General features: G+C 43.9%; 1 protein-coding gene across 1 annotated transcript in view; it reads right to left on the bottom strand.

Annotated features, from left to right (window-relative positions):
* Positions 1-7,498: 7,498 nt before the first annotated feature.
* GTF2H5 (general transcription factor IIH subunit 5) overlaps positions 7,499-24,395 on the bottom strand; it is a 35,046-nt gene continuing 18,149 nt past the window's right edge. Inside the window, exon 3 of the mRNA XM_086950738.1 lies at positions 7,499-7,944. Within this exon, the coding sequence (XP_086806864.1) occupies positions 7,764-7,944 (181 nt within the window). The 3' untranslated portion in view covers positions 7,499-7,763. The remainder of the gene's footprint in view (positions 7,945-24,395) is intronic.

Genomic DNA, 24,395 nt, shown 5'->3' with positions numbered 1-24,395 from the left:
ACCCTAGGCAGAACATTCATCTTCAGTACATTGGCTCTACCTACTAATGAAATATGCAAATGTTCCCACCTTTCGAGTGACCGTTTTACTCCCCCTATAATATCATCCCAATTGACCTCTACAATCTCTCAAGTCACTTGTAGAGCACACTGCCTACCCGTGAGGGTCTCAAGGCACTGGGGGGGGGGGGGGGGGGGAGCTGCTACTGTCGCACTGTCTAAGTGTGTATCTTAATGCCCAGATTTGTGGCTTCGCTAACCACTCTAGGATCATTGCCCATTATTTGACTTGTACATAAAATGTAGGTTTTGGATTTGGTTAAATTTATACCCTGATGTTATCCCAAACTTTTGTTTTTGCATTTGTCACCCCGAGTGGGACCGGTATGCTCAGACGTGAGTCCTGTGCTCTCCACACCACTGGATAGCCAGAAACCGGTCCTAGGATGCTTGATTCCGGTCCAGGGAAGACATGGCTTGGCAGTTCGGGCTGGACTGTTCCCATGAGGCACAGGGTCAAGGCTGATTTGCATATGGCCATGTCTGAACTGGGGTGGTGTGGAGTGCAAAAAAACGATGGATTTAGGCCCAGATCTCTGTACTGGGGTGAATGTATGACATTGTTCTGCATTCTGTCCATCAACTGTTGTTTTTGCAATTCCTCTTCAGCAGTCTTAAGTTCATTATACCATACCTGCAATGCCAACGTAGCTAATTTTTGTTTATAAAACCCATAGCTCTAAGTTTCCCCTCTAAACCCGGCTTTGAATGTGTCCCAAATAACTCCCCAAGACGCAGAGTGACGATTAATCTGAAAGAACACCTTTATCCAAACTTTCATATGCTCAATGAAAGTATCATCCAGCAAATGCTTTCTATCAAAAGTGAAAGGTCTCGGTGCTACACCTCCCCCAAGTGCCGGAATTTCTAATATCACTGGCGCATGATCCGATGTAACCCTTGGATACAAAAGCATTTTTAGCCCTGTAAATAATAGCAAGGATAAGAAGAAATAATCAAGACGTACAAGCCTTTCATGTGGGTGCGAATAAAACGTATATCCAGGGATTTGCCTATGCAAATTACTCCAGGCATCCTTTAACCCGTGGTCAGCTAACAGTTGACAAAGGGCCTTACATACCCTGGGCTTCCTGCCTTTATAGTTCTGTCCACAGAATTGAAGATCCCCATAAGTCATAGTTATATTGAAGTCGTCACAGAGTAATAACGGAAAGGGCCATGTAGCAAGCTTGCCATTTAGATATTCCAGTATCAGGGCTTAGTCAAAATTAGAGCCATACACTGTACATAGGGTAAATGTTACTTCCCCTACCCTGCATTCCGCAATGGCCCACCATCCTTGCGCATCAACCAATATACGTCCCGTTGTTTGGATAGAGGGTCTCGCTGAAATCGCAACCCCCCTGATTATATTTGATTGCCGTGAGGCTGCCAATACTACATACCCCAATTTTGACAAAATCTTCTGTTTCCCCCACGGAATATGGGTCTTCTGCAGACACACGTCTGGTTGGATGACCCATAGCTCTGTAGCCACCCTCTGCCTTTTATAATGGTTATTTAACCCACACACATTCAATGTACATATTCGAAGGCATATGTTCCGCATTAGTATTATCGCTTGTTCAGAACCAAACATAAATATTCTCAAAGCTCTACAACTTTCCTTGCTGCTGTGGATCATTTTCCTTTTTTTACCCCCACCATTCCCCTTCCTCCCACCACTAGAGGTCACTTCCTATGTAGATGATTTCTTACCTTTGTCCTTTAGTAAAGCTTTCAATAGGGTAGTGTTTTAGCTCCTATTCACCATTGTCAATCCTTCCTTCACTCAAGGCATCTTACCAGATGAAGCCTTGATAATTCCACTCCTAAAGATACCTAAACTATACTGCGATGACATCGTCAACCACCGGCCCATCACACACATACTCTTCTTCAGCAAGATCATTGTAAAATCAGCCTACGCGCAAGTCCAAAATCATATCAATGCTAACTATCTCATGTATGACTACCAATCTTTTATCAGATCATGCTGACCCATGGATACCTCTATATTACCCATTGTAGACAATGGTCGCCTAGCCACAGATAAACATGAACTCTTACACCTATTGCTAAACCTCTTGACTACCCTCAACCCAGTCACCCATCCCACCCATATACAGAACCTGGAGCCTTGAATGGAAGCAAGCAGCAATGCTTTTGTTGGTTCTCCTCCTACCTTTCAAACCAACACCAGTTTGTTTTCATGGGCACCTCCAGGTCACAAACATATCTATTACTTGTGGAGGTCCCCCTCGGTTTCACAGTTTCCTGTCACCTTCAACCTCTACAGCCACTAGGTGCTCTACTCACAGATAACTGCATCAAGATTCATGGGCGTGAAATCCGGACCAAGCCGGCTTTATGCCCAAGCGGGCGAAGCGGCACAATATTAGGCGGGCCAACATCGCGGTCGCAGCAATTCAGTCATCCGGGGTGCAAGCGGCGCTCTTTTTGGCGGACATGGACAGGGCGTTCGACTCACTCAGCTGGAGGTACCTCTTCTCGCTGCTGCCGCGGCTGCATCTAGAGTCGGTGTTTCTGTCACATGTGAAACTGCTCTATACCGACCTTACGGCCTCGGTTCGGGTGGCGGGGGCGGTGTCATCGACCTTTCCCATCCGGAGGGGCACCAGGCAGGGTTGTCCCCTCTCGCCCTACTTATTCGCCCTAGCCATGGAACCCCTGGCCGCCTGGCTCCGAAATTGACGCGCAGATGAGGGGCTTTGAGTGGACTGGTGACCTGTCTGACCGCATCGCACTTTATGCGGACAACGTATTGTTTTTCCTCACAGAACTCAATAAGTCCGGGCCCCGCCTCATGCGCATCCTACAGATCTTTGGTGAGACATCAGGCCTATACGTGAATCCACGTAAATCCACTGTCTGGGTGTTGGGAAGGAGTCCGCCGGTCGGAGACTGGGCTGCAGAGATCCAGCAGGCCACAGGAGGAATTAAATATCTAGGGGTGTTTCTTACCGAGATCCCAGCGGTTGCTTGGGAGCGCAATGTGGTGCCGGTTTAGGAACGGACTCAGGCAGACATTAAGGTGTGGTCCCGTATGCCGTTGACCATTTATGGCATTTCGGCCATATTTAAGATGGTAGCCCTGCCCAGGCTGCTATATCAATTGCAGAACCATCAATACCCGATTCCACCCTCGTGGTTTAAGCGAGTAAACACGGTCCTGGGACAGTTCCTCTGGGAGGGCGGCTCCATCAGGGTGGCGCTGCGCACGTGTTTTCGATCCACATACGGAGGGGGACTGGCGACCTCAGACGTTCTTTCCTATTACCAGGCGTCCCATCTCCTCGTCCTAAATGACTGGTGGTATGGGGACAGGGGAGACCCGGCCTATGCGCTGGAGAGACTACTAATGGATCCACACACGTTACACGCGCTGCTTTACGCGCCAAAGGTACGCAGGGCCTTGCCGACGGTGACGCAGGTTGTGTTCGACATCTGGCGGCGGGCGCTGAGGCGGATGGGTTGGTGGCGAACCTTGACCGAGGAGACTCCCCTCTGGCACAACGGCCGCCTCCCGGGCCTGGCTACCCTGGCGGGATTCGCGGGATGGGATGCCATCGGCATCTCTAGGTTGGGTGATGTTATGGCTGGGACTACGCTTAAATTGTTTCAGGAGCTGAGAGTGGAGTTTGACATGCCCAGCACGCAATTTTTCCGCTACTTGCAATTTCGTCATGCCCTGACTCCAGATCTGGAGGGTCTGACGTACCTCCCTGAGTTTAGCCCTCTGGAGGCTCGAGTCTTTATGGGGGAGTTAGATACCAAAAAAATCTCTTGCATCTATCAATCTCTGATCATACATTGCTCCTCTGACTTATGCTCCCTTAAGGAGAAGTGGGAGGAGGACGTAGGGCTACTGGAGGAAGAGGATTGGAACGAAGCGCTGGCGAGTCCTCGAGGCGCGGCCATCTCGATTCGCCTTCGGCTGATTCAATTTAAATACTTTCACTGAGTGTACTACACACGACAGAGGCTATGGAAGGCAGGACTCATTGCATCCCCTGTGTGTACTCAGTGTGGGAGCGAGGAAGGTACATTCCTTCATACAGTGTGGAGTTGTGGGCGCCTGGAGAGGTTCTGGCGTGGTGTCTGGAATGGTCTGGATGAGGCGTTGGGCTGGGTGCTCCCGCGCACGCCGCGCTTGGGTTTACTGCATGTGCTGGAGGGAGTGGGGGGCAATCTGTACAAGAGACATTTGTTACTACTGGGACTAACAATAGCCAAGCGGGACATAGCTAGGGCCTGGAAGGACCCGCAGCCCCCATCACTTCTCGCTTGGAAGAGAGGCCTGGACTTCTGTATGGGGATGGAGAGGCCCATATTTCTGGCCCGCGGCTGCCCCAGCAAACACTACAAAATATGGAAGAGGTGGGCTGAATACAGGGGTCTTTGGCTAGAGCCCCCGATAGAGCAGGATCCGGATCCAGACGTATAAGAGAGCGCGATGATCGGATGGATGTGTGTGAGTGGCTTGATCGACCGAATGCCGTGCGGGGGAGGGATCTGGGTGGGATAGGGGGGGAGGAGTTGGGGGGGGGGGTTAGGACTTGTTTTTTGTGATTGTTCCCATTGGTTTGACTATGAAAGTAATGACGGATTGCATTATTGTACAACTTTATTGATACCTGGCAGGTACCTCTGGGGTACAGAGATCTGTCGCTATTTATATGATCTGTCAATAAAATCTGTTTTGAAAAAAAAAAGATTAATGAGCGTGCAAATGATGCACAACTCTACTTGAAAGACTCCTCTGCTTCAGACACCCGGTGCCTCAAACACGGCCTTGGCATCAGCCAGACCTTTAAGTCCAACACCCAACCAAGACAGAATTCCTGTTATTTGCCAAGAACAAGAAGTAAGAAACAATACATACCTGCCACAATGACGTGGACCTTGATGGCTTCAAACCCCTACTTACACCAAATTCTAAGTCTCTTGGAATGACTCTGGACACCAACCTCACCCTAAAGGAACACATTGGCAAAAAAGACACAAATGGCCTACAACTTCAGAACTGTTGTTCAAGCCCTCATTCTCTTGTATCTGTATGGTGGGAATGCCCTCATGGCCTGAACACTGGCTCCCATTAAAGGCACCCTACACCCAGTAGCGCGTCTCATCCAGGCCCTGAAGAAATATGGTCAGACCACCTCCATCCTGATGGAACTCCATTGGCTCCCCCTGCCGACCCGCACTATCATCAAACCCAGCTTAATCATGGAATTGCTGAATTTACTCCAAATGGTCTTCTATCCTCCCAGCACAGATGGCGTACCCTTTACCCAATTCTTGCCCCTCAAAAATTAATCACAGCTACATGCAAATATCACATAACCTCAGCTAATCATCTTATATTTCAGTTCACCCATCATCTATAGAGCCTTCCAGTCAAACCTATAGCTACAAGTGCAAAAAACATCCAAAGCATGGACGTTTCTGGACCATACCACATTAAGATATTAAACTTAACTCATCATTACCTAGCAACATTGCAGTCTCAGATCTACAGTTCCTTCTCAGGCTGAACTCAACGTCATCCCTAAAAAAGACCACTACATCACTTCATCATCAGATACTAGTTAGATAACACTAAAGCTAGTACACGTGAAATCCAGCAAAAGATCTCTGGAAAGACCATGGAAAATTAAACACAACCCAAAGGCCAAACTGAATCTGTGATACCACTTTAGAATACACACCTGTTAAGTCATGAAAGTAGACAATGGTCCACTTACACCTTTACAATTATAAAGCTATATGTTCAACTAAGGAACTATACAAGATAATTGCTGAATTCTCGAACTCACAATCCTCAACATTTAAAACCACCTACACAAGAACTAGGTTACTCCCTTGCTTATCACTTTGTCTCTAAAGCTGAAGACCTGGGAAGAATTCTTGAAGCAAAAACAAAAACCAAGAAGGACCTTCAGATCACTTCTGACCTTGCCTGCACTGAAGCCCCCAAAACATTGTCTAAACTCATAAAAGTCTGTGGCACACTGAAATCATCATCCCACCCCTTTCTTGTACAAATATTAAAGGACATCCTTATCAGCAGCTCAAATGCTACCTAACCCAGAGATATAGGTGTTGAACCGTATTGCAGTCCAAAGAAACTTACAAATCTAGCAAGACCACCATATAAATTACCACAATACCATCACAGTGGAGTTAATAAAGCAAATCTACACTTATCTTGACAATACTTTAGAAGTCGATAATACGGTCGCAATCTATCTCTAGGTTGACATTTTAGGTGATATAGCTATTGTGACAACCAAGCTATTATCAACCACTAATCAGACTATTCCTACGGGAACATACAACTGCTTAGATCAAACCTATCCTTAAAAAAGAAAACAGGCATGACCTAACACTGCAACTAAAGTTTGCCCAGTTTGCAGTAGTCATGTCTTAAGCAACTGATTGAAAGATCACCCTGTATACAAATACCAGCTCACGCAGAATCCAGTCGAGGCAGGAATAGTGAATCTTCACTTACTGTATATGCGCTCCCGTTGAGTGCCTTGTGGATGATAAGAGTCGGACTTCCCAAGAGGATGGACTTCCTCTCAATAAAGACCCAAGATGGCTATCTTTGGCCATCCGGACTCTGTATCCTGTGTTATACTCATTTATAGAGAAAACATAATAAAATATATTTATTTATGTGTTTTGAAGTGTTGTGACAGGAGTAACTTGACATCAATTTAAGGATGGTGTGTGTATGGATGAAGCATCCCACATAGGTTGTTTAGCTGAAGACTTAAACTGTGCTCTTCCGTGGCCTGCTCTACAAGTACGGCGTAATCACAGATGAGCTTTTAGCAGGAGGCTAAAACCTCTTTGAATAGATTTTCATTTTTTTCTTGAACACCGGTAGGCTGATAATATGGGTACATCACTAATTACTGTAATTATCGAATTGCAAAATTCCATACACTAAGATTACCAGTTAATATAAACCAGTCTCATGCCATGGCTAATTAATGACACAAGCCCTAGCAGGGTGAGCAGAGAGGGTGGACATCAATGCCCTCCTGTTATAAAGGTCATCATCTCTGTGATGTGAGACAACTAAAGAGGTCTCAAGCCTGACCGAAAAATGACGCAAAATTAGCCAGCATGTTTGGAAGGTATCAACTTCTGAGGGCCCACAATTAATTGCAAAAATGTCCCCTCAACAAGATACAAATGAAAAAGACATTGTCCCTTTCTCTGTCGATCTCAGTTCATTTAGCTGTGATTGATACACGTACGAGCTTTCTAATCTTTGTTTTTTGTAGACCGCGTAGCTCTGAGTTTTACTGTTCGCTATGAAGTAAAATGCCAGTTTGACAAAAAGAGTAAAGAGTGAAGAAATCTTGAAGGCATCTCAGAGGCAATACAGGCATACAAACCACTTTAATTACTTAACATGAAGCTTTACATGTGCAATTCAAACAAAATACAAGATAGTTTTTTTTAAAAGCAACTTGTACTCAACTTAGAGTTTATATAGAAAAAAACGTATTCAAATGATAAATCTGTGCCGAGGTGCGGGTTTCCACAAAGCAATTTGATGCTGCCAGCCCCAAGAAAAGCGTCTCAGCCGCCATCTTTTGTTTTATGGCCGTTGCTCTCTCTCATTTCTTGAAAGACGAATCCAGCTCCTTGTTGCGAGCGGCTTTACTTCTGTGTAATAGGGAAGGAGTTCTGGTCCATTAACTCTCCCACTTTGTCTTGGAGGATGTGTACCAGCTCTGCTAGGACGAAGACGTGGGTGTCGTCTAAGTCCTGAATGATGAACTTCTTTCCCAAGGCATTCGTCTCATCCAAGTACAGCAGGAACTGCTTCATGGCGGGGTCACTGCAGAGACAGACAGGCGTCAGTGAGGTCACACTGTACGTACATTGTGTGCAAGCTCCTGAACTAGATTGTAGAACTCAATGAAAAACATTTAAAAATACAACGGAAAGCCTGCCGGGTTTATCTTAAAACTGTTATTGGCCTCCTACCTTTCACACGCTTTTCTTAATTTTTTTTTTTACCGATTTGGCATTCATTTTGAAGGAAAATAGGGCAATAGGTATTTCCTTTCTGTCTTATTGGCTTTGCCAATGGCTTTGGTGATGTGATGCATGCGTGATGTGCGCGCAGGCATTGGAATGCGTGCATGTGCCAACACAATGACAGAAAAGTATTTGCTTCAATTTTTTTAATTTATCGATACAACCTGGCAGGCAGCACTTGGATCAATAAATTAAAGGAAGAAAAAAAGTGTTTTTTTCACGGAGTAATTAACCAAAAAAGGGAAAAAACGTTCCTTAAAAGTTTAGATTGGAAGGATATAAGAAGGCCGACAATAAAAGAAATAGTAAAATGGCTATGCTCCAAGGGAGGGCCAAACACAAAATGGACAGTCTAGCCCAAGGAAAGCCGTTGAATCAGAAGCAAGTAAATGAAAGTGACAATCAAGCCAAATTCTAATTACAGCCTAAAATGGGTATACATTCACTACAAGTCACACACGGTAAAAGGCAAACATCTAGGGACTTAGCATAAGGATTATGCTAAAATAAGCATGACTTTAGCTGAAGCCTTACCGGGAAACAATGGCAAAGCCAATAGGATGGACATGCACTTTCGGTTAAAAACCACACCTCTTGACTTTTCCTCTGTAATTTTCTGTGTGGAATATGCACTTCTGGGAAAACCGAAGCAGTGTACCATTTTCGTTTTTTGAAAAATATCTATACATGCACTCTCCTGTAAAGCACTTAAAGCAGGCCACATAAATGTAATAGGAAACTCCCCCCCCCCCCTAAGTTCATTATGCTGTTCTGTTTTCAGAGCAGCCACAGCTTCACAACGGGGTAAGGCTTATTCAAAGACTCATGCTTTCCCACACTTTTTTCACATATTTATTCTGGATGTAGCTTTCTTTGATTTATTGAAATTCGTCTCATTTGCACCAAAAGCTCCACTCTTGAACCTTACCATCTTTCAGTAACTTCAATTCGAATAAACAACCATTTTATTGCAGTAGACTCAAACTTGTGCAACTCCCTGCCACTACGGTACCCACATCGTAACTTTTACATTTCCTTGCTGTTTGCGCCTCAATGTACAAGGTAAATAAGGGGGCAGGGTTGTACATTTAACACACAAGATTCAGAACTGTCCCACATATCATTTTAGACAAAGGGTTCAGTATTGTTGTTTCACCAGTATCAGAGCAGGTTGTGTGAAGGTTATGTTTTTGACACTCTTGAGCCTATGGCTCTACTTTGGGGTGGCCTGGTGGAAGTTCAACAGCCATGTAGTTAGGACTGTGTCCTTAACTAATACATACTAGAATCCGTTTTAGGTGACTTTTAGTTTTAACAGTACTCATTTCAGGTATGAATGACATGCATGAGCTGAAGTCATGGGGGGTCTATGGTTTAGGGCAAGATCGATTTTTTATGGTTGACATGAGTGATTTAGTTTAACTAGGCTGGTGGTAGGTTTGATGTGCATTATTGTGTATTTTGTTTCAAGATTAGATTTTCTGGACACCAGTGGCCTGGCAACATTTGGGTTCATTACAAGGTGTGGGAAAGGGAAGACTCACTTGTGGTTTTTATTTCGTCGGGAAAACCTATTAGATGAAAGTTGTTTATTCCACTAAGTGTTGTAGCTTGCAGCTACATTGTAGGAAGAACATGGATGATCTTGTACTGCTTACCCTATATTCAAGAATAACACACACAACCATGTTTTTCCCCTTCCATCAATCTGGACCTTTGTCCATTCCAGAGCACCACAGGCTCCATTTTATGTTTTCTTTAGAGGCAACAAGCTCACGCTTGATATTGAAGACAATTAGAACAGAAGAGCTACTAGTTGGTTTTGAAACTTGGCAACTTTTAGGTAAATTCAAATTTGGAAGTCCTTAATAGCGATTTTTACTGAATCGCTATTACAGGCTCGCAAAATTGAATGTAGGTAGGAATCGCAAAAATATTTGCGATTCCTTAATTGCGAATCATAAATTGAGTTTCGCAATCAAGGAATACCATACCATTCATTCCTGTGGGAGAAGAGGCCCATAGGAATGAATAGGATTTGCGCCGCAATTTCAAGGGTGCAAGGGTTCCAGAGGGACACCCTGTTGCACCCCTAAAATGTGCATGTGTGTACATGTGGCGGACATACATGCCCTAAGGGCATGAATGTGTGCCACATGACACTTCAGAAAAAGCAAAAAAGTGCTTTAAGGGAAATAGCTAATTACCACCAACTTGAAGTTGGTGGTAATTAGCAATTCCTTAAGGCTAAACTGCACTTTCTTTTGTGCTACTTACATTGCATTTAAGGAATCCCAATTTGTGATTCCTTAAAAGCAAACGCAAAATGGGGAATCACAATTTTTGAGATTCCTTATTTTGCGAGTAGGTGTAATCTTACCTACATTGCTCAAAGCCAAATTGCAGTCGCAAAGGAACTCTGTCCACGGAATCTATTCACCTCAGAGTTCCGAGTTCTCATAAAATAAAAGACAGAGGGCCACAAGCCCTTCAACAGTGTCTAACATCTAACTTAGTCAAAATGCATTATTGAGGGGGGCATTTTTAAGAAAAACGCTGCATTTCAATTTTTTCACTGGCCTTTGATGCCAGAATAAAACCTTCAATGTTGGGTAACTGATATACAAAGTCTTTGCTGAAGTGGGCTGATGTGTTAACCTGTAAATTCACCAGGCTAACATCGAAGGAGTAGAACAGAAAAGTTCAACATTTTTACTTCAAACCCATAATCCACCCTGTAGGTAAGGAAAATCTTCCAAATCAGAGGGTTAAAAAATCTCCAGAAAATAGTTGTTGTGAAATAAGTAAGGGCTGGGTATCATTTCCTTATCAGAAAGCGGAAAAGCAAAGGATATACAGGTCTTCTTGGGGAGAGGACATTGTTGGCCACCCAACTAAGAGGCAGGCTCCATCTACATAATGTACAGTTTAAGCATCAATTTTACGGTGAAAGATTGCACCTTGCCCTTTTCATTCACCACATTGGTCACAAACCTAAGGAGCCTAATGAGCAGTTGCTATAAATGGGCATATGGAAGAACACATCTGTAGGTCTATAACAGAGTACTGCCCTCAGCTAAAAATCCAAAAAGATCTTGTGCAAGAGACACCATATTAAAGGAGTCCAAGGGAGCAAGTTGCTGAAAACCTGGAAGCCCAGGATAGTGGGTAAAGCCTCATAACCCTAAGATCAGCACAGGAATGGGATACTAAAATCCTTAATTGCCATCTACTTCTTGCACCACCTACATAGCTCCCAGGTGTAAACATGTTTATGCCTTGAAGAGGATCATAGAGGAAACTGGATGGACACAGAAAGGGGACTAAGGGGGAGAAGTGCAGGCTTAAGCCTTTACTCTGCTTGAGAGTCCCGTGTATACATCATACTAGCCAGGAGCAAGTGAGAGCTCCAGGGTTCTGGAGGACAAAGAACACTGCAAGAGCACCCTACAAAGTTTCCCATTGCCATGCATAACTAGTTGCTCCATTCCATGTTGTTTCTTTGCGTTCTAGAACTTACAGGCTTGCTTATTCCATTATAACAACAAGTCCTTCCAAGCAACAACAAAAACATGGAGAGTCACACATAGATCGAGGAAACTTGCCTGACGTGGGTAAAGAATAGCTGCAGGCGAGTGGGGTGGGGCAGGGAGACTCTTAAGGATCCTGAAAGGAGAGTGAGTTGCAAGGGTCTGGAGAGAATGAACAAAGCCTAGAGTAGGTGCTAGAAATTAAGGCGGTATAGTTTGCTGCAGGAATATGCAGGTTTTGGGACACTACATACATTCAGGAGGTAGTTAGGGAGATCAAGGATAGGCAATACTGAAATCAACAGTAAGAAACCTGCAGGTGCCTGGAGTGGGGAGACAAACGAACGGCCCATTCCTGTAGCCTTCATGCCCCACCACAACCTCCAATGTAGAATACATTTTAATAAGCTTCCTAGTCCTCTAGATCAACGAAAACCCAAAAATATACATGTTAGCTTGAGAGGGACTTGAGTCAAACATTTTGCTCAGGTGGGGGAGGAGGCACTGTCTTAGAAAGGCTGAAATAACTGGGATTGAGAGACATAGATGTGCATTTACAATGAAAGTTAGCTTCAGAAGGGGGAGAGGTGTAGGAGGAAGAGTTTAGGATGATAGGAAGTTTGTGATGAGGTGGTGTTTGAGATATTTCCTGAAATGCACCACCTAAGGAGCAAATCAGAGGTGTAAAGGGAGGTCATCTCAGTCTGGTCATCGGCCGAGAATGGCTGTTGTGTGTGTTGTTTGCAAGTCTTTTTGAAATTCCAGTCTTGAGGGGTGTTGCAAAGTCATCCTGTGCCCTGGGCACCCCCCAACTTTTTGCTGACTGGAACTGGTGGTAACTGACTCTGACTGACCCTGGGCTCTGTTTAACCAGGGCCAGTGCCAAGCTAAAAGGAACACAGTTAGGACACCCAACATACACTACGGTACACTATAGTATGGTGGGGTACCCCTGTAGTTGGCATGACCTACCACCTAAGCCCCTAGTAAGTAATAGGGCAGGGAATTGAAACTACCTAGAAGTCTCCAGAATCCTGGGGCATGGCAGTTTAGAGGCCAGCAGATTCTCTGCACCAGCATGTGCGCAGTGCTGAAGCCTGAGGTCAGTTTAAAAGCTGCACTGGTGGCCAGGACATCTTTTAAACCTTAAATTGTGCGCAAACTCTACTTTGGGGGTAGGGGCGCTTAAAAATTATAAAAACCTACCATGTTTTACATATTAGGGACCCCCAGGGTCACCCGTAGGTATCCCAGGGGTGGGGGGTCAGTTATCTATAAGGAGCGCCCTTATAAAATGAGTTTTTATATGCCTAGGTAAAGTGAAATTTTACATTTCACTCCCCACATTGTATTAAAGAGGTGCTCAAATTCGACTTTGATGCTAGAAGAATTGGGTAAGGATGATCTGCAATATTTCTGCAGATTCAGAACCCCTGAAGTCTCCCTTAGTTGCACAGGGGGTGGGGGGTCCGGTAGAAATTAGGGAAATACTTATAAAATATGGTTTTATAAGCCCTGGTGCTACAAAAGTGGCGCAAGTCATTTTACCCATTGCAAACCCTATGGCCCATAGGTGAACATCGTAGGAAGTTATTGATTAATAAATATGGATAGGAGAGGACTAGCCGGACCATTCAAAGACTTCCCAGAATGGTAGTAGTAAATCCCACAATAGTATATGGTTGAATTTCTCCTAAAGGGTACATACAAGAAGTTATGAGACTTTCTTGTTTGTAAGTCCAAATTCAGCCTTTCAGTGGTCTGCCCTGATTGGTCAGAGTTAAGTGGATTAGCCAGGCTGCGGGGAGGGTAGTGTGCTGTTCTATAGGAATGGCAGGCAAGGAGGTGGCATCGAAAACAACCTCTTCAAAGGCAGAGGGGAAGCCTGGGTTTCAGCTTTCCTCTGTCAATTAAAAAAAAAAAACATTTTTATTTGCATTTTATTATAACTCGACAGAACAATCATATCATAAGCCGCTCGCACTTCCCCGTCTCCCACCCTCCACCCTCCCCGCCAAATTCCAAGTCAATCCAACCCAGAGTCCAAAGTGCTGTGGTGCGATAGACTTTTGCTTCCTGACTTTGATGCCTCCTGAGTGGACGCATACACGCTCTTATCTCTCGTCTACTCCTACAGCCTTCATAGCCCCCCCCCCCCATCCAGCCCGTGATATTTTCTCCATTTGGCCCAGACCTTCCGGAACTTCTTCGAGCATCCCCTCGCTTCCTCTGACAATCTTGACCCAGTCAGGGCTAGGCTTAAGGAAGGTATGTGCAGATGGTTGGGGGAGGGTCCATGGAAATAAGGCATCCCAGGGGTGTGTTTAGCCAGCTCTTACCTCCTTGTTGGAAAATCAGCCATTATGGATTAGGAAGAATGATGCATTCTGGGACAAAATAATGTCACACTCTACAGGATGTGGTCATAACTATGAAGAGTTTCCCTGCTCTCATTGGTCAGCAGTGACCTGGTGCTTGACCCAGGGAATTTTGAATAAGTATCTGAGAGGGACAGAGCCCTCCAGATCTGCTGCTTGAAACTGAATGAAGCAAGAAGTGCCCTGCTGAAGATTTTGCTGTGTGCAAGGAACTCTAAGGCCTGACCTATGAAGACTGCACCATCTGAAACTACAGCCCTGTGGATTACCTTGCTGCCAAAGGACTAAGAGTGGAAACTCCCTGCAAGCTACAGGTTAACAGAGCTCACCTGGACAGCCCCACAAAGAATTCAAAGCCTGGAGTACCAGTGGATTTGTAAGGGTTTTGTTCAAGTGGATTGCGGAATTGAAGTTTCACACTTTCAAGGACCCTCTTGGAGATTCCAGAACCTTGGATTGTGTGTTGGATACTTTAGGACCCGCAAGAAGAATGCCAGGAAGATGTTCTAACTGGACCCCGCTTGCTGAAGAAGACGGCCCACTACAGTGGTGAGAATTCTTCAGAACAATTTATAAAGGTGTGTCCCTGACAGAGAAAACGAAATTACTTAAAGGGGTGCTGTTGGTTTCTAAGCACTAGAAAGTGACTAATCTTTAAAAAAATAATATCTACAAACTCCCTTGCTCAAGGGGATACAATGGAAGGAGGGATGGGAAGACCGCCTGTCCCTCTATGCGGACGACATGCTGGTGTATTTGACAGATCCCGAGGATGGCGTACCTGCTCTTTTGAACATGTGCGACGAGCATGGCAAGGTTTCTGGTTACACCATAAATTGGAGCAAATCGGAGCTGTATGTGCTGACAGGTCAGATCCCGACGCTCGGACCGGACTGCCCTTTGAGACTGGCTGGATCCTCTTTTAAATATTTAGGGATCCATGTTACGAGGGACCCACTAGAATTTAAGAGACTAAATTTAGTGCCGCCACTGGAGCGACTCAAGCAAGACGCCAACTTCTGGGCGGGGTTGCCACTGACTATGCTGGGGAAAGCAGCGTTGTATAAAATGAAATCGCTACCCCGTTTTCTGTATATCCTGGATAATACGCCCTTTTCGGTGGCAGCGGGATACTTAAAAAAAGTTGCAGCGGTGGTTTCGGGGCTATTGTGGGGCAATCGGCCGGCACGTATTGCTCAAGCTAAACTCTGCAGGGGCTGGTATGATGGGGGCATTGCACTGCCGCATCTGCACCTGTACTACTGGGCAGCACAACTTAGGCCCATTAACCAATGGCTGCACGCCCCGCAGTCTGATCCGGCATTTCAAGCAGACAGGGCGCAGCTGGGCACTAACAACATACTTGCCCCACTCTATGACCGGAGAAAACTGAGACTCCTCTCGGGGCCCACTAGACTCACTGTGGACACTTGGCACGCGGCGACTGCTGCGTTAGGCTGGAAGGGGAAAATCACCAAACTCACCCCGCTTTGGGATGCACGCGCCTTGGGCACCCTGAGAAATAGCAAGGGTTTCTCCCTCTGGGACTCCATCGGCATATCCACGGTGGGTGACATGTGGGAACGAGGTGACGTTATCTCATTCACCCGCCTGAGAGACATATATGACCTGGGGCCACACGAATCATACCGATACGTGCAGATTCGCCATGCCCTACTCTCGGCCATCCCCTCTGGGTTGACTCTTCCTGAGTCCTCCCCCTAGAGGATCGCCTCCTGACAGACTTTATGGTGGAAAGAGCAACCTCACTGATATATCATAAGCTCATGAACAACTCGCCAGATCCTATGGCTCCCCTGAAGGAGAGGTGGGAACAGGAGGTGGGCGCCCTAGATGAACACGAGTGGAATGAGGCTCTGGCGTCCCCAAAGGAGGTGGGCATCTCTGCTAGACTGAGACTTGTCCAGCTAAAGGTTCTTCATAGGGTATACTACACAAGAACACTGCTACACCGCATCCACAGAACACCACACCCTTTTTGTCTGCGTGGCTGTGGCGAAGAGGGCACCTTTTTCCATACGTTTTGGGATTGCCCACGCATACAAAATTACTGGCGGCAGGTTCTGCGTACTGTATCCCAGGCACTAGAGATCTCGATCCTCCCAGAGCCAAGGCGGTGTCTCTTAAACGTGTGGGAACCGACAGATCTGCCCAGACACGGTCGACTTTGGGTAACGTTAGGAATGATTGTGGCAAAGCGGGATATTGCACAGCGTTGGGGGGCGGTGGAACTTCCGACAAAGTCACAGTGGTGCATGCATATGGACAAAACAATGATAACTGAAAGGGCGGTGTACTTGAGCCGTGCATGTCCAGGCAAGTGGAATAAGGTGTGGTCCCCATGGAATAAATACCGTGGCGACATCTGCGATCCGCTGCCAGAAGATAATCCGTTGGAATCGGATGATGAGGGAGGGTTGGAATGAAGGGGGAAGAAGTGATGGGGACACCAATTGGGTAGAGGTGTGGAGGGGGGGGGGGGTGGACAGCCCTTCCCCGTTCCGCATGAGATCCCTAGATAACACATGTCAACTTATAATGTCCTACGGATCTTTCATACAGCTATCCTGCAATGTTATTCCTCAATGATCGCAATGTGATTTCCTGTTTTTGTTCTTTTGGTTCTTCACAAAAATCAAAAATGAAAACCTCATTTATTTTGAAATGTGATTTTGACTAATGACCTTCAATTAGTTTCGTGATGAGCCTTTTCTCTACAGTAGCTCCTTTGACATATGGACTTTCTCTCCGCATGGCTGTCACTGCTTTTTCTTCTATTTTAGCGGCCGGCCCCTCGGGGTTGTAGGCGACTTGCTGTGTAATTGTAATGAAGGTACAATAAAGGTTTAAAAAAAAAAAATAATAATAGTATTATCTCTGGTTACCTACAGTGGATTATTTTCGTTTTGGTGTCATTTAAAAGATAAAAATATTACCTATTTTTTATAAATTGGTGTTGGATTTTTATTTTGTGTTGGGTCTTAATTATTTACAGAAATGGTGTTTTTAAATGCTTTACATACCTGTCTTTGAAGTTAAGCCTGTCTGCTCCCAGCCAAGTTACCAAGGGTTGAGCAAAGGAATACTTCTAAGACCTATGCGGAGTCCTATCCTGTGTTAGTGGCCTTATTGCCAGTGGATGACCTACATTTGCCCCTACCAATAACCCACTTTCCAACAAAGGGATGTACTCAGAAAAGTGCATTTGCCACTTTACATGTTAAGAGGCAAGATAGTCACGTTTACTCAACTGCAGTGTCTTATAGGTCTCACAAGACAGTCTGAAGTAAATTCAGATAGGGAGGAGCAATGCATTTCTTTCAAGGTAAGGGATGATGTGCTTGACTATTTTTCTTGTTAATTGGTCATCAGAGTTTCATATTCTAAAAAGGAGGATAATTAATTTATTACCTCTTTTCAGAAGGTCTAGAGTACACCACTTCCCCAAATTGTGTGTTAGAAGGTGCTCATGTTTACAATGCATTTTTATACATGTGGGTCTTCGAACATTATCCATTTTAAAAAGTCTATATCTGTTGCAATACGGTCAGTGAAAAGCATAATATTTTGAGCGGTACCAGTTGGAGTCCTGCTTTTACCGCTACCCTCTATGTTCACAAGTGCTGCCTCCCACTCTATGTTGCCCAGTGGGCCTAGGTATTTTTGCTACATACCCTCAATTTTCCTAGGCAGTCTGGGTTGTTTATAACTAGGGTTTTGTACACACTCAATATTGCCGCTTTAAGAGATGCTGGCTTGGTATATGGTGTTCACTTATGTAAACGGCACCTTGCACCAATCCAGACGACCCTTATGGTGATTTAAGTGGTAGCTGTGGAGAGCAGCCTTCAGGCTTATTCCAGAAGGAGTGTAAAGCGGCTTGTTTTATCAGAACATAATCTTATAGGTACAGATTAAAAGAAAAAGAACCACACATGTATTTATAAAAATATGTATTTCTTATAAGACACTCACTAACATATTCAGATATCTCCTAGCCGGAGATATGCACAATGCACACAATACTTGTCAATAGAAACAGGTAAGTAGCACAGAATACCCACCAAACCTTCCACCCCATTCACACTTCCTAAGCACAGAATACCTTTCCTTTTTCACTCCACACCACCCTGGGTTAGACACTGGCTATATGCAAATCAGCACTGACCCTGTGCCTCAGGGGAACAGTCCAGTCCGATCTACCAAGCCATGTCTTTCCCAGAGTGCACAAAAACGGTGGATTTAGGCCCAGATCCTTGTACTGGGGTGCATGTATGACATTGTTCTACATTCTGTCAATCAACTGTGTTTTTTGCAATTTTCACCCAGAGTGTGCTGGGTATACTCAGACGTGAGTCCCAGGCTCTCCACACCACTGGAGTCAAGCTATCCAGGCTGAAGAAGGCTGATAGCCAGAAACCGGTCCTTGGATGCTTGATTCCGGTCTGGGAAAGACATGGCTTGGTAGTTCGGACTGGACTGTTCCCATGAGGCACAGGGTCAGAGCTGATTTGCATATAGCCAGTGTCTAACCCAGGGTGGTGTGGAGTGCAAAAAAACGATGGATTTAGGCCCAGATCCTTGTACTGGGGTGAATGTATGACATTGTTCTACATTCTATCCATCAACTGTGTTTTTTGCCCTTAGAGTGTTGGCAGCTAATTGTGAGTTTGGGGCTAATATTGATTACTGCATAAGGGATCCATTTGTTTTTAATTGTGAGTCCAAGAAAGTGCAGGAAAGAATGTTAGCTTGTCCCAACCCAACATAAGCCGAAGTTTTAGATCTCCCTAAAGGCATCGAGAGATCCATTCAATCTGCTAGAGCAATTTACAATGAGGAAGTTAAAACTGCTTCTCATGTGTGTGCTATTCAATCTGTTCAAAGACCAATTAAATCAGGAGTTATTAAGGGTTGTAAGCTAAGTTGTTTTAGATGTGGGTCGAAGATGCATCTTGCTAATTTTCCTGATTGTCCCGCTTTAAAAAGAAAATGTTTAAAATGTAATAAGTTTGTACATTTTCAAAGTAGGTCCAAGTCCACAAGAATTTCTCCTAATGTTTCTGTAAATTCAGTTTCAAATGATCAAGAGGATTTGGACAATTTACTTTTAACATTGTATGATTCTATTTCAGAAAGGTCTATTAACAATGTAAATGTACCTTTTAAAGCACCTTTAGGTGTTGTTCACATTCGAGAAGTAAGTCTAGATGTTACGGCAGATTCTGGGTCGCCCATAAAAGTTTTATCTGATTTTCTTAAAGAAAATTGGAATGATGTTTAACTTAAACATACAGATATCAACCCCAAAGCTTTTGGCAACTTTGACATCAAAATGTTGGGGTATTTTGAAGATATTTTAGAATTTAAAGGATGTAAAGTTCTTACTAAAATGTATGTAGCTATTGATGGAAAACATTGTAGGATGGTACAATCTGGGCAAGTTGGGGCTTATGTTATGTCCTGGTACAGATTTTCCCATTAGATTGAAAGATATTTCTGTAAACTCAATCAATGTTAAGGATTCCATTGTTGAATGCATCCTTGCTAAACATAGTGCTGTGTTTCAAAATAAGGTGGGTCAAGTAAAAGGCTTTACTCAAAGGATTAAGCTTAAGGAAGGAGCCATTCCCATTCAACATAAAGTACGTATGGTTCCGTTGAGTGTACGTAAGAATTTGACATCTCATTTGGATGATTTGGTGGCAGAAGGTATAATTGAACCAACTGATAGTTCAGAATGGGTTTTGGCTATAGTGATGACCCTCAAGAAAATAATGATTTGAGACTGTGTGTAGATCTTAGGTCTTTGAACAAGAACATAGTTGTTGAAAAGTATCCCCTGCCTAGAATTCAAGAACTATTAGCTACTGTCAATGATGCCAAGTAGTTTTCGATTATCGATTTGAAATCAGCCCATCATCAAGTGATGATTCTTCTAAAGACCTTACAGCTTTTGTTACGCCGTTTGGGATTTATAGATTTTTGAGATTGCCTTTTGGCCTGGCATCAGCAACCAGTGTTTTTCAAAAACGTATTGAGGCTCTTCCTCAAGGTTTGAAAGGTGTGCAGTCGTTTCAAGAGGACTTTTTAATTTTTGGTAAAACTTGTGAAGAACATGACAATATTTTGGAGGCTGCTTTAAATATTATGGAAACTAAAGGTATGACAGTTAGTAAGAACAAATGTAAAGTTCTTGTTGAAGAAATTGATTATCTGGGTCACAATATTTGAAGTTGTGGCATTATTACCAAAGATGATTTGGTGAGTGCTTTGGATAAGGTAAGTAAACCTTATGATAAAGATTCCCTACATTATTTTTTAGGATTAGGGAAGTACTATGCAAGATTTGTTAAGGGGTATGCTTTGGTGGTGGAACCATTGAGGCAACTTCTTAAAAAAAGGGACAAGTTTTGTCTGGACACAAGTACATAATGAAGCTTTCAATCAGATCAAGAGACTCATTGCAAAGGCACCAGGTCTTAATACCTTTGATCCTAACGGCAAGTCATTTGTCACTATTGATGCCAGTGCTATAGGCTTGGGGGCAGTATTCACTCAGCTGGTAAATGGAAAGAAGAGAGTTATTTATTTCATTTCTAGAGGAATCAGAGGGGCTAAGGAACACCACAGCACCATTGAGAAAGAGGCCCTTGCATGTGTGCGGGCCTTGGGAAAAAAAATTAATTGTGAAGACGTCCCTTTGTCCTTGTACGGATCACAAACCTTTGGTGTATATAATGGATGGTGTAAGATCTGGTAATGCATCCTCGAGATTAGTAAGAATCATAGCACGGTTACAGGAATTTAATTTTGAAATAAGGCACATTGCTGGAGGGAAGAATGTTAAAGCGGACAGTTTTTCTAGACTTCCTCCTGTAGATGTGTCTGAGAAGATAATTGATCTTCATGAATATGTTGTAGCTGTTGTAGATGCAATTGGTATTTGTGATATGGACATTTCTGAGAACGAATGGTGTGAAGTTCTTGATCAGGATCAAGTTTTAACCAAAGTCAAACAATTTGTTGTCAATGGTTGGCCACAAAGTAAAAATTTGGATTCTTGTTTTCAGAGTTTTGCTCAAGTGGCAATTGAACTTACTATTGAAAACAACATGTTATTGAGGCATGATTTGTTTGTTCTACCTGTTGTTATTAGAAACAAACTGGTCAGTTTGGCTCATTCTGGACATCTTGCTGTGTCAGGCACTAAAAGATTACTTAAAATGCACTATTGGTGGCCAGGAATGGATGGGGTTGTGGAACATTTTGTGGATAATTGTAAAGTTTGTATTCGTTCAGATTAACATTGGAAAGTGTCTACAGAACCTATGAGCATTCAAGAGGTACCTCAGCTACCTTGGGAGAACATTTCTATAGATTTTGCTGTTTCCTAATATTGCTTGGGTAGAGAGAAGAGATTTTTAATTGTGGTTATTGATAACTTTTCCAAGTGGTTGTACCACACATTTTTTGATCATCCCAATACCGATGAGGTGGTATTTTTTTTTAGAAAATTTTTTTCAGCAAGAAGGAGCACCCAAGATTATTATGTCTGATAATGGTGTGCAGCTTGTTTCAGTGAAAATGCAAAGTTTTCTTTAAAAATTTGGAGTCCTTTCAGAGAAAGCACTGTTGTATTGGCCCAAGGCCAATGGTCAAGTAGACCGGGATAATAGATTTTTCAAAAAAGGAATTCGATCAGCCTTGGAAAACAATGTGGATGTTTTTGAATTTTTAAAAGAAAAAATCTGGAGTTATTTTACTCCTCACTAGAGTACAGGTGTGTCTCCTTATGTTTTGATGAGTAGACAGAGCAGAACTTCTCACACCTGATTTTGTCAAAACTGGTACTAATCAATCCTTTGAGGGTTGTATCAATAAAGCGAGAGACAACTTAAGTGTGTCTTGTACTTCTAATAAAACTTACCATGATGCTTATGAGAAGGTTAAATGCAAATCTGTTGAAGTTGGAAATTGGGTGCGAGTTATTAAACTTTCTTCTCAACAAGTTAAAGGTTCTTCAAAATTTTCTTTACCCTTTTTAGGGAAAAGGGTTATTTACTCTGCTGTTTTATTGAAAAACAATGGGTGGTGGAACAAAAGTGCTATTATTGTACTTAAACCTGGACAGGAGAATTTTTTTGAAAAGGAGAAAATGGAGAGTGATGGTACTTTGTTTTGTGAGAATGGTGGTAAGAGTGATTTCACGAGTTCTTCCATGAGACCTGATTCGGAGTGTTCCGCTGGGACTGGGAATCTCAGAGATTCTGTGTCTGGTGAGCAGTTGGGGGATCATTTTGTTGTGTGTGCCAAAGAGGGTAATTATCTTGAAAAGGATTTGCAGTTACAAAAAAGAATTGCTAAAGCGCCTAAGAGAATTGAGGATTATCTTATGGAGTAGTTGTATTTTTTGTGCTCACATTACTATGTTCCAATAAAGTTTTATTGATGCTTATTGTTACCATAGTTCCTTCTCGTTCTATGGAATGTATTATGTCATATAGAATGTGTTAATGTCATGGTTTGGAATGGGAGGGGAGAAGCGGTTGGAGTTAGGTGTAGCTGGACGGATTATTCTAATGCACCAGTGGGTCATTTATTGGTTTGTGAATTAAACCTACTTTGCTACAATTTACCAACTCCAGCGCCTCTTTACAGACCCTTATGTGTTATCCCTGCCTCTCTATTGGTGTAATGACTGCTGCAGTCTTTGACTTAACTGGAGCTGTTTGTGTATATTTTCTTTAACATACCATCTACATGAGGGCCAAAGAGGTGTCCGGCATTCAATGGTAGTTCGATGAGATGTTGTTGCACCTCTGCCTTAAAGCCGGAGATGCGTTATCATGACCGATGGCGGAGGATGCGCATGGTCTACTGACATTGGAGAAGATTTTGCTTTCTGATACAATTTCCTCCCACTCTTCCTAAATTTGCTCAGTTAGGTGCTGTATAAGAGTGCTCAATCATACTATCACAGGAGGCTGATGGAATTGGCAGTTTGCCAGCGGGTGGCCACCCCGCACTGCCACCCTTTTGCTTTGCAGCATACACCATCTTATGCTCCATACATTTCAAGCAGTGGGGTGCCACCTGTAGCCTGGACAGTAGTGTATTTATGTGCAGTACGCACAACCAACAACTCCCCTGGAATATGGCGCGGATATTAAAAGGGTCTGAGGGAGAAGGTTTAAACTATTACGCACTTTCTGTGTAATCACACTGGTTTTAACGGGCTCCCTAAAGAGGACTGTGGTAGGCTTGAGGCATACTCTTTCACATAGCCAGGACCCGCATTGCACATTCTGACTAAGAGAGGATTTTAACGAAGCAGTCGTCTTCCTCCGATATAGTGAGCAGGTCTACCTTATTATACGCTACCCTTTGCATAACTCCATGGTAGGCTACTGTGTCGCCTCAGAAAGAAGCCCTGACTGGTTCCAAGTGTAGATCCCTCTTGGGATCTACCTCATAATCTTCCCATGGTATCTTTGTGGGATGTAGGAAGAAGGGGATTTTGTAGTACTCTGGTGTGTTATATGGACTGGAGCTACATTGTCCAAAAATGATTGTGGAGACCCTCGTGGAGAGTTTGGAGAGGTTGAAGACAATGGCAGAGCAGGTGAAGTGGTGAAGGTGGAGGGAAATGTAAGGAGAAGGAGTAGTAAATGCACCCGTAAGCCTTTGGTGGTGGTGTAGGTTCAGAGGAAAAATCTGGAGTTAGCTCGTCCTCGAAAGCCAGCATACTCTTTCTGGGCAAGGGCACTACAATTTTTGAAAGGCTCATAGAAACTTTTCTTGTACAGAGGTGGATGAAAATAAATTTCTGTCTCTCATCCATTTCCTCCAGAAGCTTTGCAAGGATTGGTTTCTGGTAGTCATCGGAGCTAGCTAAAAATGTGGTCAGGGCTCCCACTCTATCTTCGGTGGCCAGCTAGGTGCAGGCACTGACAGATCCTTCTGTTTCTAAGCTTTCTCAACGTTCAGAGCCGTAGGTCCAATGAGGGGCGAAGCTCTTGGTCTGTCCCTTTATATCTCTGATGCCTTGCCTCGGAGCCGACGGGAGCCAGGCAGCTACAGGAGGCTCTCTAGGCAGCAATATCGTGTGCACCGGGCTGGGCCTGTATGGGGCTGTACTCTGCCTTTGTAAATGGGCTCTCGTGAGGTTTATGGTGGTCTTGGGACTCAAGTATACTTACACCTGTCGGTGTTAGCTTCATTCAAAGGCCTGTTGCCTTTGGACTTGTATTAGACATCCTCCTCATATTGATGCCACTTGGTAGGGCCGGAGTCGATCTCTGGGCTGGGTTGATCTG

This window comes from Lissotriton vulgaris, unplaced genomic scaffold (assembly GCF_964263255.1).
Source record: "Lissotriton vulgaris unplaced genomic scaffold, aLisVul1.2 SCAFFOLD_3313, whole genome shotgun sequence".
NCBI lineage: Eukaryota > Metazoa > Chordata > Amphibia > Caudata > Salamandridae > Lissotriton > Lissotriton vulgaris.
This window is presented reverse-complemented; position numbering and strand designations above follow the sequence as displayed.